Here is an 18,633-nt window from a genome sequence, read left to right as displayed (position 1 = left end):
CTTGAACATGGGTACTTAATAAATATTTGTTTATTTTAATCTAACTTTTTAATGAATGTAAATTTTTTCCTTGAGTTGAGAAGTTTGCATGTCTTATTCCAAAAAAAATTAAAACTACTCCCCAAAAGCATTGAACATAATTGGTCACAGAAACTAATCCATATAATTCCTGATTTATTAAAAGACTTCTGTGTTTTTTATTTCATTTTACCAATGGAAGTACAAATTCAGAACAGTTCCTTAAGTCCTGCTGCTTCAAATTCCTTTAGTAACTCATCCAACAATGAATACTCTTTGACTTCAAATGCCAGGAACCTACATTATACAACAGAAACTCATGAATATGCCTAGATTTGTCAGAATGTAATTATCAATTCATTTGCTTTTTTACAACAGTACTAAATTATACCTTTTGTGTTCCATCTGTACTTTTGTTTCAAAGAGTATACTAATCATTTTCTCTTTGCATTTATTTCCGCTTGAGTCCACATCAACTTTGGAGGTTTTCTGAAGAATCAGGTATTCCAAAATGATAAATTAGGACATTAAATACTTATCTTACCATGCTGGAGATTTAGTTTTTAAAGTTATAAGCATAGAGGGATTATTCCCTGTATAAAAATATTCATTTTCTAGTCCAACAGTTATGTCTGATTTTGCATACAGATGACAAGAAAAATCAGGTATTTCTATGCTATATTCATGGAGTCAATGAATATTAGTTTAGAACATATTCAAAAAAAATTTTGTCCCAAGTTGTGATTCTTATTGAGCAAATTTCTTCTTCCAGTACTAATGGCAATTGCTCAGGAACTTACAATCCAAGAGTCACTCTAATGCAAGTCTTTTGAGTAGAAGGCCAGTTCTCTATCTACTAAGCATACTCTCTCTCTTCAGATTAGTAGGATCTGACTTCAAATTAATATAAGATCTTTTTTGAAAATCTAAAATTAAACAAATATATTTTTGCAGAATTCTAATATGCAGAAATGTTAAAAAGTCAATTGAAAATAAAATTTTGTCAGTGTAATGTCCATTTCCACTGATGAGTGTTTCAAGTCATAATGATGCTTATTGACTAACTTATCCAACTTAATTTGTCCATTATAACTTCATTTAGTCTTTATTTTGAGAGAGAGGGTGACTAGAACTAGAAGACTCATCCTGAACTTGGAAAAACCTGGGAATATTGGAAATTTTGGCTATGTGATTCTGGGTAAAATATTTAACCACTCTGAGTCTCAGGTAATTGTCTGAGACTCTATCCATAAATGGTTTGCCATTCGTGTAAATATAAGATAGTCACACACCAGATCTCCAACAACTGAAGAAATCATAGGTCCCTGATATCTATAGTGGTATATGAATAATCAAATGTGTCTGAATCTCTAAATATTATGTCTAAAAAGATCCAATTAGCTTTGATTCAATGTAAATTACCTTGAAATTTATGGAATCCTTTCATAACCCCCCCAAAAGGATATAAATAAAATCTTGGCAAATTTTTAAACTATATAATTCAATACTAATCTGGATAAATACCAAGATGCTTTATAATAAGATTATGCTATGAAGCAGCAGTATCAATGTTCTTAAGATTTTCTCATCACAGGATGATTGAAATAAGACAAATTAAAAGTCATTTTTTAAAAAATGTTAAATTGATTTACTTAGAACAAAACTTATTAATATACTATAACTGTTATAAACAATTATTGAATTTTAATAATGACAATGTTCTCCTCTAGTACCCCAAATAGGTTACACAATTTCAAGAGATGTATAAAATGTAAAAATGGAAGAGCTACTGAGAAAAGTCAACTAGAAAGATAACTATATGGTAGGAAGTAAAGAACTGATACCAATTCTATCTCTCAAACTAAGTATCAATTATTAAGACACAGACCACTCTTTCTAGTCTGTATAAATATCGAAAAAATGTCACACTGTTTCTTTTTTAATTGGAAGAGGTGAGAAAAAAATTATTGCTTATCCCATCCATATTTTCCTATGTTTTCCTGCACCTATCTATGAGGAGCTATATATAAACATACATATGCATCTTTATAACACATTAAAAATTAATATTTTATTACTTTAAAATATATTATTTCATTGATGTGAATGCTATTTCTATTAAAATCTTTTCAGGTATCACTGACCACAAAATTAACTACCTAGACTAACATTTTAGCAATAATCCTTGAATGAAAATCAAATATTGAGATAAAATTTTCTCCAACACTGTAAGACACAGGAACAGGGTATATACGTACAAAAATACATACATATATGCATTTTCATCTCTTCTAATATTTTCATCTCATACTTTTTGCTAACCACGAATTTCAAATAGCATAAATAAAAACATAAAACTCTTCAAGCCTTCATAAGTTTGTTGTGTGTAACTAATAGACAAAGACTTTCAAAGAAAATAAATGCTTATACCAACAGTAATATAGACTACAGATATATATCTCTAATAATTTGACCATTCTCATTAACTGCTATGAAACAAACACTCTTTTATTCAACCATTTTTAATTAACAAAATAACCAAATTTTCATTCAATATTCAATTGTGGCACCTTGATACTATTTCTGTCTCCTTGCAGAAGAATGAGTATTACTTTGCCACAAAACATCAGTCTTCCAGTAAGTCTTAAATTTGAAGTCCACTTCTCCACAGTTTTGATATACTTAGTTTTTGCTCTCATGTGATCTAAATGCAAAAGGGTGATCCATGTTCCATCATCCATGGTTATACTTTTTGACAAAGTACAGTCTTCAGAGCTAACAGTTGTTTCTGGCTGCCCGATGATATGCTTGAGGTGTTGTTGAATCCAGAGAACAAGTTCATGTATCATTGGCTCAGACAAAAGATTTTTTGCTTGTTCAAGTAGCTTCTCTTTTATAACTATACATTGTGCCCTGGTAAGATGCTCAGAGTTAACTGAGATTCCTGGTAGACAAAATGGGTAAGTGACCGGTAAATGAAATGACAGTCTTAATGGTATATTTTCATCCAAAAATCCTTGTCCATTTGTGTTAATTCTGAATGAAACTCCATTTGTTTCTGAAAGAGATCCAAAATAATCAACTGTGCATAATTTAGTTTAGAAATAGCATTAATAACTTAAGAGTGTAGTCAATGAATATTTATCATGCACATCAGGCACTGTGTGCTGAGCACTGGAGAGAGACCACTTGACCTCAAGAAACTTACAATCTAAAGGGAGAGACAACATGCAAAGAAATATATACATAACAAGCTATATATAAGATAAGTAGGATATAATTAATAGAAGGAAAGCACTGGAATTAAGAAGGGGGAGGGAAGGCTTATTTCAAAATGTTTTAGCATAATAGAGTGTATCTACTTCCAAGTCATGAGGTATCACTGGTTGGTAAGAAAGGTTTTATTTACAAATTATTTCCAACAAGCATTTAACAGTCAATTATATTGTCTACCTCAGTCTGACAAAAAAGTAGAAGGTACTAATTCTTATAGAGTTTTCTTCTTGAAATTGGGTGAAAATGCTAACTAGCAATAACAAAAATTGGTCAAAAAAACTGCACATTATAGATACAAGTTAAGGAAATAAAGTGGCATCATATCAGGAAACAGACTGATAAATACTGAAATAGAAAAAAATTATTAAAATAATCAAAGGAAATATGATTAAGTATATACATCAATGTTCCCAACAGACCATTTTTATTTAAACACATCCAAGTCAATATAGCAATATGTTAATATCATGAAGTAAAAAATTAGTGGATTATCAACCAAACCCAAAGCTCTTTAAGAACAAGGAAAAAAGCAGATACCAAGTATTAAAGAATTCTGTTCTCTTTCAGATCTGCTCTGCTTCACCTCTTTGATGTATTCTACCTCATGTCACCTCGCTTTTCAAAAAAGTTGATAAAATGTCAGACTGATTCATTCTACAAGGGGTAGAAGTAAACAGATCAGAAAAGCAAAATACAACAGAATTGGGTATACAAATGACTTTCAATGAAGTTCAAGTTGGTACCTATATCAAACTCTTTCTCTGCATGCACACGTTTCATTTTTTTTTCACATGATAGGAAGTCAAATACCTTCTCATTTTCATACCTGAAAATCATTTTCAGTCACTTCAGGACTCTCTAAGAAAGACTACTATAAGGCTGATTTAAAATAATTATAATTCCATTTTAATAGATGTGATATTAGAATTGCTTCCTTATATTCATAAGTGAAAATTTGTGATGAATATTGACTTCTTCAAATATTGCTATTAAGAATTCTATGGAAAAAAATGTTCCAAATGACTACAATCTAAAAATAATTGATACACAATTTGTTAAATACAAGTAGAAATACAGGTTTTGATTGCAATCTAAACAATAATTCAAAGAGCAGATTCCAACCTACTGGAGACAGTTATCTGCCTAATACCACTACCTGTCAAGATAGTACCTTTAATGGGATCCAATTTCTCAAGAAAGGTTGAAGCATTGTCTTTGTAATTTCTTGACTTGACCCAAAACATAACAAAGACAGACATGAGAAACAAGTTTTTAAAAAATAGGTTTGTCCTCCCCACCCCAGTTAATACTTTAACCCCTCAAAACATATTTTTCCTATCAAAACTTTCTCCCAATGAAATGAAAGATGTATTAACACAATATTTAAGCATACCACTGGCTTTTAAGTTAAAGTACTTTTTTGGATAAAAAAGTCATTAAAATCCAAGGTAGAATTATTTAATACATTCAACTTGTAATTATAGACACAAGAATTACTTATTGAAGGAAATTGTAAATCTCTTTCCAAAAAAATTTTTTTAAATCATTTGCCTTACAGATAAGGAATGAATAAAATGGTTTCTGTTCTCTTCCATTCCACTGTTTTTATGTTGTATGTAGTAGTTTTTAAGTTTCCACTTCAAGTAACCATCTATAGTAGTTAATACCATAAGGAACCTTCTTTGATCATAAAACTTTTTAGAAAATATAAGAACTATCATTATTTATGAAAGGAAAAGGAATATCTCTAAGATGTTTGGAGCCAAATTAAATTATTCCAAGTAGTCTTTGGGGCTACAGTTACCAGATGTTTCTAAAGCTAAAGCTAAAAGCTACCGGCCCTAACCTTCTAGCTAAGCCTTGACTCTACACCCTGAGATAACACCTGCCAGCCCTAACCGTCTACCTCAGCCCTGAGTCTAGGCCTTAAGCTAAAAACCTGCCAGCCCTAACCATCAAGCTCAGCCCTGAGCCTAGGCCCAGAGCTAAAAACCTGCCGGCCCTAACTGTCTAGCTCAGCCCTGAGCCTAAGCCCAGAGCTAAAAACCTGCTGGCTCTAACTGTCTAGCTCAGCCCTGAGCCTAGGCCCTGAGCTAAAAACCTGCCAGCCCTAACCATCTAGCTCAGCCCTGAGTCTAGGCCCTACACTAAAACCTGCCAGCCCTAACCGTCTACCTCAGTCCTGAGTCTAGGCCCTGAGCTAAAAACCTGCCGGCCCTAACCATCTAGCTCAGCCCTGAGCCTAGGCCCTGAGCTAAAAAGCTGCCAGCCCTAACCGGCTAGCAAAGCCCTGTGTCTATGCACTAAGGTGAAACCTACCGAGGCAGGGCTTGGCTCTATGGCCAGGGCAGTCAGGCGCAGCTCAGGGCTTTGAAGGAAGGGCTTGGCTCTATAGCCGTCTAGGTGAGCATCTAGCTATGCCCTGACCTAAAAGCCTGCCGGCCCTAACAGTCTAGCAAAGCCCTGGGTCTAGGCCCTGAGCTAAAATCCTGCCGGCCCTAACCGTCTAGTGAAGCACTGGGTCTACGCCCTGAGCTAAAAAGCTGCTGGCCCTAACCGTCTAGCGAAGCCCTGTGTCTATGCACTAAGGTGAAACCTACTGAGGCAGGGCTTGGCTCTACAGCCAGGGCGGTCAGGCACAGATCAGGGCTTTCTTTTTTTTTTTTTTTTTTTTTTTTTAATTTTTATTTTATTTTATAATTATAACATTTTTTTGACAGTACATATGCATGGGTAATTTTTTACAACATTATCCCTTGCACTTACTTCTATTCAGATTTTTCCCTTCCTCCCCCAACCCCCTCCCCCAGATGGCAAGCAGTCTTATATATGTTAAATATATTACAGTATATTCTAGATACAATATAAGTGTGTAGAACCGAATTTTTTGTTGCACAGGAAGAATTGGATTCAGAAGGTAAAAATAACAGTTTACATTCATTTCCCAGTGTTCCTTTTCTGGATGTAGCTGGTTCTGTCCATCATTAATCAATTAGAATTGGATTAGCTCTTCTCTATGTTGAAGAAATCCACTTCCATCAGCATACATCCTCGTACAGTATCATTGTTGAAGTGTATAATGATCTTCTGGTTCTGCTCGTTTCACTCAGCATCAGTTGATGTAAGTGTCTCCAAGCCTCTCTGTATTTCTCCTGTTGGTCATTTCTTATAGAACAATAATATTCCATAACATTCATATACCACAATTTACCCAACCATTCTCCAACTGATGGACATCCATTCATCTTCCAGCTTCTAGCCACTATGAAAAGAGCTGCCACAAACATTTTGGCACATATACGTCTCTTTCCGCTCTTTAGTATTTCTTTGGGATATAAGCCAAGTAGTAGCGCTGCTGGGTCAAAGGGTATGCACAGTTTGATAACTTTTTGGGCATAATTCCAGATTGCTCTCCAGAATGGCTGGATTCTTTCGCAACTCCACCAGCAATGTATCAGTGTCCCAGTTTCCCCACATCCCCTCCAACATTCATCATTATTTGTTCCTGTCATCTTAGCCAATCTGACAGGTGTGTAGTGGTATCTCAGAGCTGTCTTAATTTGCATTTCTCTGATCAATAGTGATTTGGAACACTCTTTCATATGAGTGGAAATAGTTTTAATTTCATCATCTGAAAATTGTCTGTTCATATCCTTTGACCATTTATCAATTGGAGAATGGCTTGATTTCTTATCAAAGTCAATTCTCTGTATATTTTGGAGATGAGACCTTTATCAGAACCTTTAACTGTAAAAATTTTTTCCCAATTTGTTACTTCCCTTCTAATCTTGTTTGCATTAGTTTTGTTTGTGCAGAAACTTTTTACTTTGGTGTAATCAAAATGTTCTATTTTGTGATCAATAATGGTCTCTAGTTCTCCCTTGGACACAAACTCCTTCCTCCTCCACAAGTCTGAGAGGTAGACCATCCCTTGTTCCTCCAATTTATTTATGATTTTGTTCTTTATGCCTAAATCTTGGACCCATTTTGATCTAATCTTAGTATGTGGTGTTAAATGTGGGTCCATGCCTAGTTTCTGCCATAGTAATTTCCAGTTTTCCCAGCAGTTTTTGTCAAATAATGAATTCTTATCCCAAAATTTGGGATTTGTCAAAGATTAGATTGCTATTTTTATTCACTATCTTGCCCTGTGAACCTAACCTATGCCACTGATCAACTAGTCTATTTCTTATCCAATACCAAATGGTTTTGGTGACTGTTGCTTTATAATATAGCTTTAAATCAGGTACACTTACTTAGACCACCTTCCTCTGACTTTTTTTTCATTAGTTCCCTTGCAATTCTCGACCTTTTATTCTTCCATATGAATTTTGTTGTTATTTTTTCTAGGTCATTAAAATAGTTTCTTGGGAGTCTGATTGGTATAGATATATTCCCAAATATTTGATACTATCGACTGTTATTTTGAATGTAATTTCTCTTTGTATCTCTTGCTGTTGGATTGTGTTGGTAATGTATAAAAATCCTGAGGATTTATGTGGATTTATTTTGTATCCTGCGACTTTGCTAAAATTCTGAATTATTTCTAATAGCTTTTTAGCAGAGTCGTTGGGGTTCTCAAAGTATACCATCATGTCATCTGCAAAAAGTGACAATTTGATTTCTTCATTTCCTACTCTAATTCCTTGGATCTCTTTCTCGGCTCTTATTGCCGAGGCTAGAGTTTCTAGTACTATATTGAATAGTAATGGTGATAGTGGGCAACCTTGTTTCACTCCTGATCTTACAGGGAAAGGTTCTAGTTTATCACCATTACATATGATGTTTACTGAAGGTTTTAAATATGTGCTCCTTATTATTTTAAGGAATAGTCCATTTATTCCTATACTCTCAAGCGTTTTTAGTAGGAATGGATGTTGGATTTTATCAAATGCTTTTTCTGCATCTATTGAGATGATCATATGGTTTTTATTAATTTGATTATTAATATGGTTTATTTCTATTGCATATTATGCTTACTGAAGGTCTTAAATATATGCTCCTGATTATTCTAAGGAATAATCCATTTATTCCTATTATTAATATGGTCAATTATATTAATAGTTTTCCTAATATTAAACCAGCCCTGCATTCATGGTATAAATCCCACTTGGTCATAGTGTATTATCCTGGGGATGATTTTCTGAAGTCTATTTGCTAATATCTTATTTAAGATTTTAGCATCAATATTCATTAAGGAAATTGGTCTATAGTTTTCTTTCTCAGTTTTCGATCTACCTGTACCATGTCTGTGTCATAGAAGGAATTTTGTAGGACTCCTTCAATCCCTATTTTTTCAAATAGTTTACATAGCATTGGAGTTAGTTGTTCTTTGAATGTTTGGTAGAATTCACCTGTAAATCCATCTGGTCCTGGGGACTTTTTCTCAGGAAGTTGGTTAATAGCTTGGTCTATTTCTTTTTCTGAGATGGGACTATTTAGACTACTTACTTCTTCCTCTGTTAATCTGGGCAAGCTATATTTTTGAAGGTATTCTTCCATTTCATTTAAGTTATCGAATTTATGTGTCAGGCACAGATCAGGGCTTTCAAGATAGGGCTTGGCTCTATGGCCAGGGCGGTCAGGCGCAGCTCAGGGCTTTCAAGGCAGGGCTTGGCTCTATGCCGTCTAGGTCAGCGTCTAGCTATTCCCTGAGCTAAAAACCTGCCAGCCCTAAACATCTAGCCAAGACCTGACTCTAGGCCCTGAGCTAAAAACCTGCCGGCCATAAACGTCTAGCCAAGACCTGACTCTAGGCCCTGAGCTAGAAACCTGCCAGCCCTAAACATCTAGCCAAGACCTGACTCTAGGCCCTGAGCTAGAAACCTGCCGGCCATAAACGTCTAGCCAAGACCTGACTCTAGGACCTGAGCTAGAAGACTGCCGGCCCTAACCGTCTTGCTAAGCCCTCGCTCTAGGACCTAGCTAAAACCTGCTGGCCCTAACCATCTAGCCAAGCCCTGAGTCTAGGCCCTGAGCTGAAAGTCTACTGGCCTTAAACATCTAGCCAAGCCCTGAGTCTAGGCCCTGAGCTAAAAACCTACCGGCCCTAACTGTCTAGCTAAGCCCTGACTCTAGGCCCTATGCTTATTTGAAGAAAATAGAGAAAGAGAAGATTAACAAATTGGGCTTGCAACTTAAAAGGCTAGAAAAAGACCAAATTAAAAACCCCCAACCAAAAATTAAACTTGAAATACAAAAATTAAAAGGAGAAATCAATAATATTGAAAGTAAAAAAACTATTGAATTAATAAATAAAGCCAAGAGTTGGTTTTATGAAAAAGCCAATAAGATAGATAAACCTTTGGTAAATCTGATCAGAAAAAAGAAAGAGGAAAATAAAATTGTTAGTCTTACAAATGAAAAGGGGGATCTTTCCACCAATGAAGAGGAAATCAGAGAAATAATGAGTTACTTTGCCCAACTTTATGCCAATAAATTTGATAACTTAAGTGAAATGGATGACTTCCTCCAAAAATATAGGCTTCCTAGATTAACAGAGGAGGAGATAAATTGCTTAAATAGTCCCATTTCAGAAAAAGAAATAGAACAAGCTATTAATCAACTCCCCAGGAAAAAATCCCCTGGACCAGATGGATTTACATGTGAATTCTACCAAACATTTAAAGAACAATTAGCCCCAATGCTATATAAACTATTTGAAAAAATAGGGAATGAAGGAGTCCTACCAAACTCCTTTTATGACACAGACATGGTACTGATACCTAAACCAGGTCGATCGAAAACTGAGAAAGAAAATTATAGACCAATTTCCTTAATGAATATTGATGCTAAAATCTTAAGTAAGATATTAGCAAAAAGACTTCAGAAAATCATCCCCAGGATAATACACTATGATCAAGTAGGATTTATTCCAGGAATGCAGGGCTGGTTTAATATTAGGAAAACTATTAATATAATTGACCATATTAATAATAGGAATAAATGGATTATTCCTTAGAATAATCAGGAGCATATATTTAAGACCTTCAGTAAGCATAATATGCAATAGAAATAAACTGCAACCTTTCTCTGTAAGATCAGGAGTGAAACAAGGTTGCCCAGTATCACCATTACTATTCAATATAGTACTAGAAACGCTAGCCTCGGCAATAAGAGCCGAGAAAGAGATTCAAGGAATTAGAGTAGGAAATGAGGAAATCAAACTATCACTCTTTGCAGATGACATGATGGTATACTTAGAGAACCCCAAAGACTCTGCTAAAAAGCTATTAGAAATAATTCAGAATTATAGCAAAGTGGCAGCATACAAAATAAATACACATAAATCTTTGGCATTTTTATATATCACTAACAAAATGCAACAGCAAGAGATACAAAGAGAAATTCCATTCCAAACAAATGTTGAGAATATAAAGTATTTGGGAATCCATCTATCAAAGAAAAGTCAGGAATTATATGAGAAAAATTACAAAACACTTGCCACAAAAATAAAATCAGATTTAAATAATTGGAAAGACATTCAGTGCTCTTGGATAGGCCGAGCGAATATAATAAAGATGACAATACTCCCCAAACTAATCTATTTATTTAGTGCTATACCAATCAGACTCCCAAGAAACTATTTCAATGACCTAGAAAAAATAACAACAAAATTCATATGGAAGAATAAAAGGTCGAGAATTGCAAGGGAACTAATGAAAAAAAACTCAGAGGAAGGTGGTCTAAGTGTACCTGATCTAAAGCTATATTATATAGCAGCAGTCACCAAAACCATTTGGTATTGGCTAAGAAATAGACCGGTAGATCAGTGGAACAGATTAGATACAAAGGACAAAAAAGGATACAGCAACCTAATCTTTGACAAACCCAAAGATACCAACATTAGGGATAAAAATTCATTATTCGGAAAAAACTGTTGGGAAAACTGGAAATTAGTATGGCAGAAATTAGATATGGATCCACACTTAACACCATATACCAACATAAGATCAAAATGGATCCATGATTTAGGCATAAAGAGGGAGATAATAAATAGATTAGAGGAACAGAGGATAATCTACCTCTCAGACTTGTGGAGGAGGAAGGAATTTATGACCAGAGGAGAACTAGAGATCATTATTGATCACAAAATAGAAGATTTTGATTACATCAAACTAAAAAGTTTCTGTACAAATAATACTAATGCAAACAAGATTAGAAGGGAAGTAACAAATTGGGAAAATATTTTTAAAAACAAAGGTTCCGACAAAGGTCTCATTTCCAAAATATATAGAGAACTGACCCTAATTTATAAGAAACCGAACCATTCTCCAATTGATAAATGGTCAAAGGATATGAACAGACAATTCTCAGAGGAAGAAATTGAAACTATATCCACTCACATGAAAGAGTGTTCCAAATCACTACTGATCAGAGAAATGCAAATTAAGACCATTCTGAGATACCACTACACACCTGTCAGATTGGCTAAGATGACAGGAACAAATAATGATGAATGTTGGAGGGGATGTGGGGAAACTGGGACACTGATACATTGCTGGTGGAGTTGCGAAAGAATCCAGCCATTCTGGAGAGCAATCTGGAATTATGCCCAAAAAGTTATCAAACTGTGCATACCCTTTGACCCAGCAGCGCTACTACTGGGCTTATATCCCAAAGAAATACTAAAGAGCGGAAAGAGACGTATATGTGCCAAAATGTTTGTGGCAGCTCTTTTTGTTGTAGCTAGAAACTGGAAGATTAATGGATGTCCATCAGTTGGAGAATGGTTCGGTAAATTGTGGTATATGAAGGTTATGGAATATTATTGCTCTGTAAGAAATGACCAGCAGGAGGAATACAGAGAGGCTTGGAGAGACTTAAATCAACTGATGCTGAGTGAAATGAGCAGAACCAGAAGATCACTGTACACTTCAACAACAATACTGTATGAGGATGTATTCTGATGGAAGTGGAAATCTTCAACATAAAGAAAAACCAACTCACTTCCAGTTGATCAATGATGGACAGAGGTAGCTACACCCAGAGAAGAAACACTGGGAAGTGAATGTAAACTGTTAGCACTAATATCTGTCTGCCCAGGTTACATGTACCTTTGGAATCTAAAGTTTATTGTGCAACAAGAAAATGATATTCACACACATGTATTGTATCTAGACTATATTGTAACACATGTAAAATGTATGGGATTGCCTGTCATCGGGGGGAGGGAATAGAGGGAGGGGGGGATAATTTGGAAAAATGAATACAAGAGATAATATTATAAAAATATATATATAATAAAAAATAAAAAAAAAAAGTCAGAGGAAGGTGGTCTAAGTGTACCTGATCTAAAGCTATATTATATAGCAGCAGTCACCAAAACCATTTGGTACTGGCTAAGAAATAGAATGGTAGATCAGTGGAACAGATTAGATACAAAGGACAAAAAAGGGTACATCTATAGCAATCTAATCTTTGACAAACCCAAAGATACCAACATTAGGGACAAAAATTCATTATTCGGAAGAAACTGTTGGGGAAACTGGAAATTAGTATGGCAGAAATTAGATGTGGATCCACACTTAACACCATATACCAAGATAAGATCAAAATGGGTCCATGATTTAGGCATAAAGAATGAGATCATAAATAGATTAGAGGAACAGAGAATAGTTTACCTCTCAGACCTGTGGAGGAGGAAGGAATTTATGACCAGAGGAGAACTAGAGATCATTATTGATCACAAAATAGAAGATTTTGATTACATCAAACTAAAAAAGTTTCTGTACAAATAATACTAATGCAAACAAGATTAGAAGGGAAGTAACAAATTGGGAAAATATTTTTAAAAGTAAAGGTTCTGATAAAGGCCTCATTTCCAAAATATATAGAGAACCGACCCTGATTTATAGGAAACCGAACCATTCTCCAATTGATAAATGGTCAAAGGATATGAACAGACAATTCTCAGATGATGAAATTGAAACTATTTCCACTCACATGAAAGAGTGTTCCAAATCACTACTGATCAGAGAAATGCAAATTAAGACCACTCTGAGATACCACTACACACCTGTCAGATTGGCTAAGATGACAGGAACAAATAATGATGAATGTTGGAGGGGATGTGGGAAAACTGGGACACTGATACATTGTTGGTGGAGTTGTGAAAGAATCCAGCCATTCTGGAGAGCAATTTGGAACTATGCCCAAAAAGTTGTCAAACTGTGCATACACTTTGACCCAGCATTGCTGTTATTGGGATTATATCCCAAAGAAATATTAAAGAGCAGAAAGGGACCTGTATGTGCCAAAATGTTTGTGGCAGCTCTTTTTGTTGTAGCTAGAAACTGGAAGATGAATGGATGTCCATCAATTGGAGAATGGTTGGGTAAATTGTGGTATATGAAGGTTATGGAATATTATTGCTCTGTAAGAAATGACCAGCAGGAGGAATACAGAGAGGCTTGGAGAGACTTAAATCAACTGATGCTGAGTGAAATGAGCAGAACCAGAAGATCACTGTACACTTCAACAACAATACTGTATGAGGATGTGTTCTGATGGAAGTGGAAATCTTCAACATAAAGATCCAACTCACTTCCAGTTGATCAATGATGGACAGAGGTAGCTACACCCAGAGAAGGAACACTGGGAAGCGAATGTAAATTGTTAGCACTACTGTCTATCTACCCAGGTTACTTATACCTTCGGAAGCTAATAATTAACGTGCAACAAGAAAATGGTATTTACACACATATATTGTATCTAGGTTATATTGTAACACATGTAAAATGTATGGGATTACCTGCCATCGGGGGGGAGGGAGTGGAAGGAGGGAGGGGATAATTTGGAAAAATGAAGAAAAAAAATAAAATAAAAAAATAAAAGAAAAGAAAAGAAATATCAAAAAAAGGTGATGTTTTGTAGACTGTAATCCTGCTAGATTACTGTCAAGTTATTGTTTTGATTAAATTTTCATTGAACATCTACAGTTTTATTTCAGGGTTTTTACCCCCATCTATGCATTTCTGGTTTCTTTTACAATCCTCTTTTGTATATTTCATGCATACTTCACACCTGTAGACAGACTGTGAGACTCGAAAGTAGGAAGAACTGAGTTCAAATCCTGCCTCAGACATTTACCAGTTGTGTGACTCTGGACAAGTGTCTGCTTCAGTTTCCTTTGTTAGCCGAAACAGCTAATAACAGCATCAACCTCACAGAGTTGTTATGGAGACATTTAATATGTAAAGTATTTTTCAAACTTTAAAGGACTATAGAAATGCGAATTGTTTGTGTCATTCATTATGAAACATTCTTAGACAGGTCTCATAGGCTTTCAAACTGCCAAAATAGTCTTGATTAGGAATTCCTGCTCTGAGCAAACCAAAATATCATCCACAGTGATGTACCTTCACTTCTGATTTGCCTCAAATTAATTCCCTCTGTTTTTTCCTTGTTTTCCTATAATAAACATTTTTGGATTTTAATTACAATGAACCTCCTGGTTTACCTCTGATCTCATTCAAAAAATTTCTAGTATTTCCATATTTACTTTTCAGCTTTTTAATATTTAAAAATACTTAATTTAATATGTAAGCTTTTTAGTACAACATAAATAAGCTCTACCTTTTGTCAAATACTGTTTCCAAGTCTATTGCCATAATGTGATAGTTTTTTTATATAACTAGGGCCTATTTCCTAATATTCTTTCTTGATATAAATTCAACCTAGTACTTGGGAACATCTTACTATGACCTCTGCTAAATCTTTACTCTTTTAGAATTTTACTAAGTATTTTGCGTCTTCCCTCCATAGTCTGGGATCTTTATTTTATAGAAGGAGCTTGATTAAGATATCTTCTACTGAATTATGTTTCAAAGCAAATAGCACAGTATGCTAAACTTCATCTTACAGATTATAGTTGGCAATTTTGATCATAGTCGGCTAATTGTAAGTTAATTTATCCTGTAGAACTCTACTAGGGCTTCCATACCTGAAAGACAGGTAATTCAAACTAAGCTTTATGCTTTGATTGGGTTTCCTAAAGCATATCGAGTCAGAATATTCAATTTCATGATGATGAAAACAAAAACATGATTCTAGACTAGATTTCATCCAAACATCTCCAGGTATTCTTTAAAGACTAAGCCCATTGGGGGCAGCTAGGTGCCTCAGTGGATAGAGCACTGGCCTTGAATTCAGGAGGACCCGAGTTCAAATGTGGCCTCAGACACATCACATTTCCCAGCTGTGTGATCCTGGCCAAGTCACTTCAGCCCAGCCTCAGGGAAAAACAAAAACAAAAACAAACAAAACAAAAGTTAAGGATTCTTTCCCTAGCCATATGAAGATGGCAATAACCATTTGGAGCCTATCATGTTATACAGTATAAGGTATTGGCTTAAAAAATAATGTCTGCCCTGTATTGCTTTCCAGGTTTGGCAGCTTGTTTGCTCCTTAGCCCTCAAATATCAAATCTTTACCATTTATGGTCAATATGATTATGTATATAGTTAACATATATGACTAGTACACTTGGGGTTTATCAAATACCAGATTAAGATTTTCTACTACCTTTAGATCTTATTTACTTAGTTTGGTCCATTGATCAATTTTCTATTTTTTAACCAATACTAACTCGTTTTTGATGACTACTGCATGATCATGTAGTTTACAATATGCTAGGCTGCCTTCAATTTTATTTTTTCCATTGTTTTCCTTAAGAACAGAGAAACTGTATCTTTCCAAATGATTTTCATTATTATTTTATTCAGTTCCATAAAGTTCTATAGATAATCCCTTGGTAGTTTGATTGGCATGTCAATAAATCCATAAATTAAAATCGTATCATCACCATGATTACATTGGTGCAGCCCAACCACTAATTCCTTTCCAATTATCTATCTCCCTTTATCTTTTAAAAAAGTTGAACTGATGTCTTCAATTTATTCACACTGACTTTTGAATTTACCCCCAAGTCAGTATCCAGGAAGCTTTCCCTAATAAGAAAAATCTTATTTTGGCAAAATCAACCAACACATTAAATCTGCCTCAAAAATATATAAATATTCCATACTCAAATATTCTGACCCTTTAAAAAAGAAAATGCTGCTTTTTCTCGTCTCTGGTTTCAAACTTGGTCAATATAAATAGAGGTATATACAATAGAGATATAAATAAAAATATATATTTAATCACCTTGGTATAGTTATTGTATATATTATCTGCTCACTTCACTGTATTCGTTCATAAATCTTTCCAAGATTCTGTGAATTCTTCATATTCATCATGTCTTACAATGTAATAATAAGACATTACTTTCATATACCACAATTTTAGCTACTCCCCAATTAATAGGCACCTATTTTACTACTATAACAAATGCTTCTATCTGTCCTTGGGTCCGTACAGGAACTTGTCTTTGATCAATTTTGGAATATCCATCAGGATACTGTGGTATATAGTGTAAGATTCTAGTCTTTACACCTTGTTTTCCTTTCACCTGTTGCCAGGTTTTCTAAGAATTATTATTTAATATGAAGAATTCTTCGAGGTTCTCATGTTCAGTGGCTGTGTTCACATAGTTTCTGTTTTCTTATTATTTTTCCCCTGAGGCAATTGGGGTTGAGTGACTTGCCCAGGGTCACATGGTTAGGAAGTGTTAAGGGTCTGAAGTTCCATCTACTTTGCCACCTAGCTGCCCCATAGCTCCTGATTTTTTTTTTAAATAGCTTTTATTTATAAAACACGTGCATGGGTAATTTTTCAACACTGACTCTTGCCAAACCTTCTGTTCCAAATTTTCCCCTCCTTCCCCCCATCTCCCCAAGATGGCAGGTGTTCTAACACATGTTAAAATCTATGTTCACTCCAATATACGCATACCTATCCATACAATGATCTTGCTGCACAAGAAAAATCAGATCTAAAAAGAAAAAAAAAAAGAAAACAAAACAAAAATGCATAGCTCCCGATTTTTTTAAGCCAAAATCTGGACCTGAAGGAAAGTTCTCTCCTATACAACCTAACAGGAAAAGATAATTTGTTATGAGAATATGTAGGGACTTCAACTCCAAATAATTTGTGTTCTTGGGTTATGTGAAAAGTGAGTTTTCTTGAAATTCTGATTTGTTTATTTAGTCTGTTCCTTTGATACCACTTTTTATTCTCTTAATCAGAACCAAATAATTTGGATAATTACTGCTTTATAATAGAGCTTGAGATCTGAAAGTCCTATGCCTTCATTATTACACTCCCTATTCCACCCCCTCATTATAAACTTCTTGTTCTTCCTAATGTATGTTATTATTTTGCTTACAACTATGAAGTATTACTCCTTTGGTAGCTTAGCATAACAGAATTTGTGAATTTATTTCGTCATGTTCACTTTTATTTTAATAATATGACCCAACCATGTGCAATAAATATCCCTCTAATTATTTTGTTCTTTATTTCTTTAAGTAGTTTTGAAATTAAGTTTACAGTTGTATCTATAGGATAGGTTTTGGTAATGACTAACAGATTTTTTTTTTTTTTTGGCACTTTGTTGTTGGCTTGAATGGAATTTCTCTACCGTTTCCTGCTAGTTTTTGATTGTTGTGGATTTCCTTTGAAACAGTAGCTTCAGTAAAGAAGCAAAATACAATCTATTTCCTTCCTATTTTTCTGCAAAAAATATTTTGGATGTATAGTTATATGATTGCTAAATACTCCTTGGTGACTTGATTCTAAGTATTTTAGATATTTTATGCTCATTCTGATGTCCCCTCATGCCATTTTTAAAAGAAATATCAAAAAAGGTGATGATTTGTAGACTGTAATCCTGCTAGATTACTGTCAAGTTATTGTTTTGATTAAATTTTCATTGAACATCTACAGTTTTATTTCAGGGTTTTTACCCCCATCTATGCATTTCTGGTTTCTTTTACAATCCTCTTTCGTATATTTCATGCATACTTCATACCTGTAGACAGACTGTGAGACTCGAAAGTAGGAAGAACTGAGTTCAAATCCTGCCTCAGACATTTACCAGTTGTGTGACTCTGGACAAGTGACAACCTTTGCCTGCTTCAGTTTCCTTTGTTAGCCGAAACAGCTAATAACAGCATCGACCTCACAGAGTTGTTATGGAGACATTTAATATGTAAAGTATTTTTCAAACTTTAAAGGACTATAGAAATGCGAATTGTTTGTGTCATTCATTATGAAACATTCTTAGACAGGTCTCATAGGCTTTCAAACTGCCAAAATAGTCTTGATTAGGAATTCCTGCTCTGAGCAAACCAAAATATCATCCACAGTGATGTACCTTCACTTCTGATTTGCCTCAAATTAATTCCCTCTGTTTTTTCCTTATTTTCCTATAATAAACATTTTTGGATTTTAATT

General features: G+C 34.6%; 1 protein-coding gene across 1 annotated transcript in view; it reads right to left on the bottom strand.

Moving 5' to 3' along the window:
* Nucleotides 1-202: 202 nt before the first annotated feature.
* RWDD3 (RWD domain containing 3) overlaps nucleotides 203-18,633 on the bottom strand; it is a 28,311-nt gene continuing 9,880 nt past the window's right edge. The window contains 4 exon segments of the mRNA XM_074262752.1: nucleotides 203-230; nucleotides 232-315; nucleotides 410-552; nucleotides 2,589-3,076. Coding sequence (XP_074118853.1) covers nucleotides 203-230; nucleotides 232-315; nucleotides 410-552; nucleotides 2,589-3,076 — 743 coding nt within the window.

This window comes from Sminthopsis crassicaudata, chromosome 4 (assembly GCF_048593235.1).
Source record: "Sminthopsis crassicaudata isolate SCR6 chromosome 4, ASM4859323v1, whole genome shotgun sequence".
Classification (NCBI taxonomy): Eukaryota; Metazoa; Chordata; class Mammalia; order Dasyuromorphia; family Dasyuridae; genus Sminthopsis; species Sminthopsis crassicaudata.
Note: the sequence above shows the minus strand (reverse complement) of the source record. Positions and strands in the feature narration are given on the sequence as shown.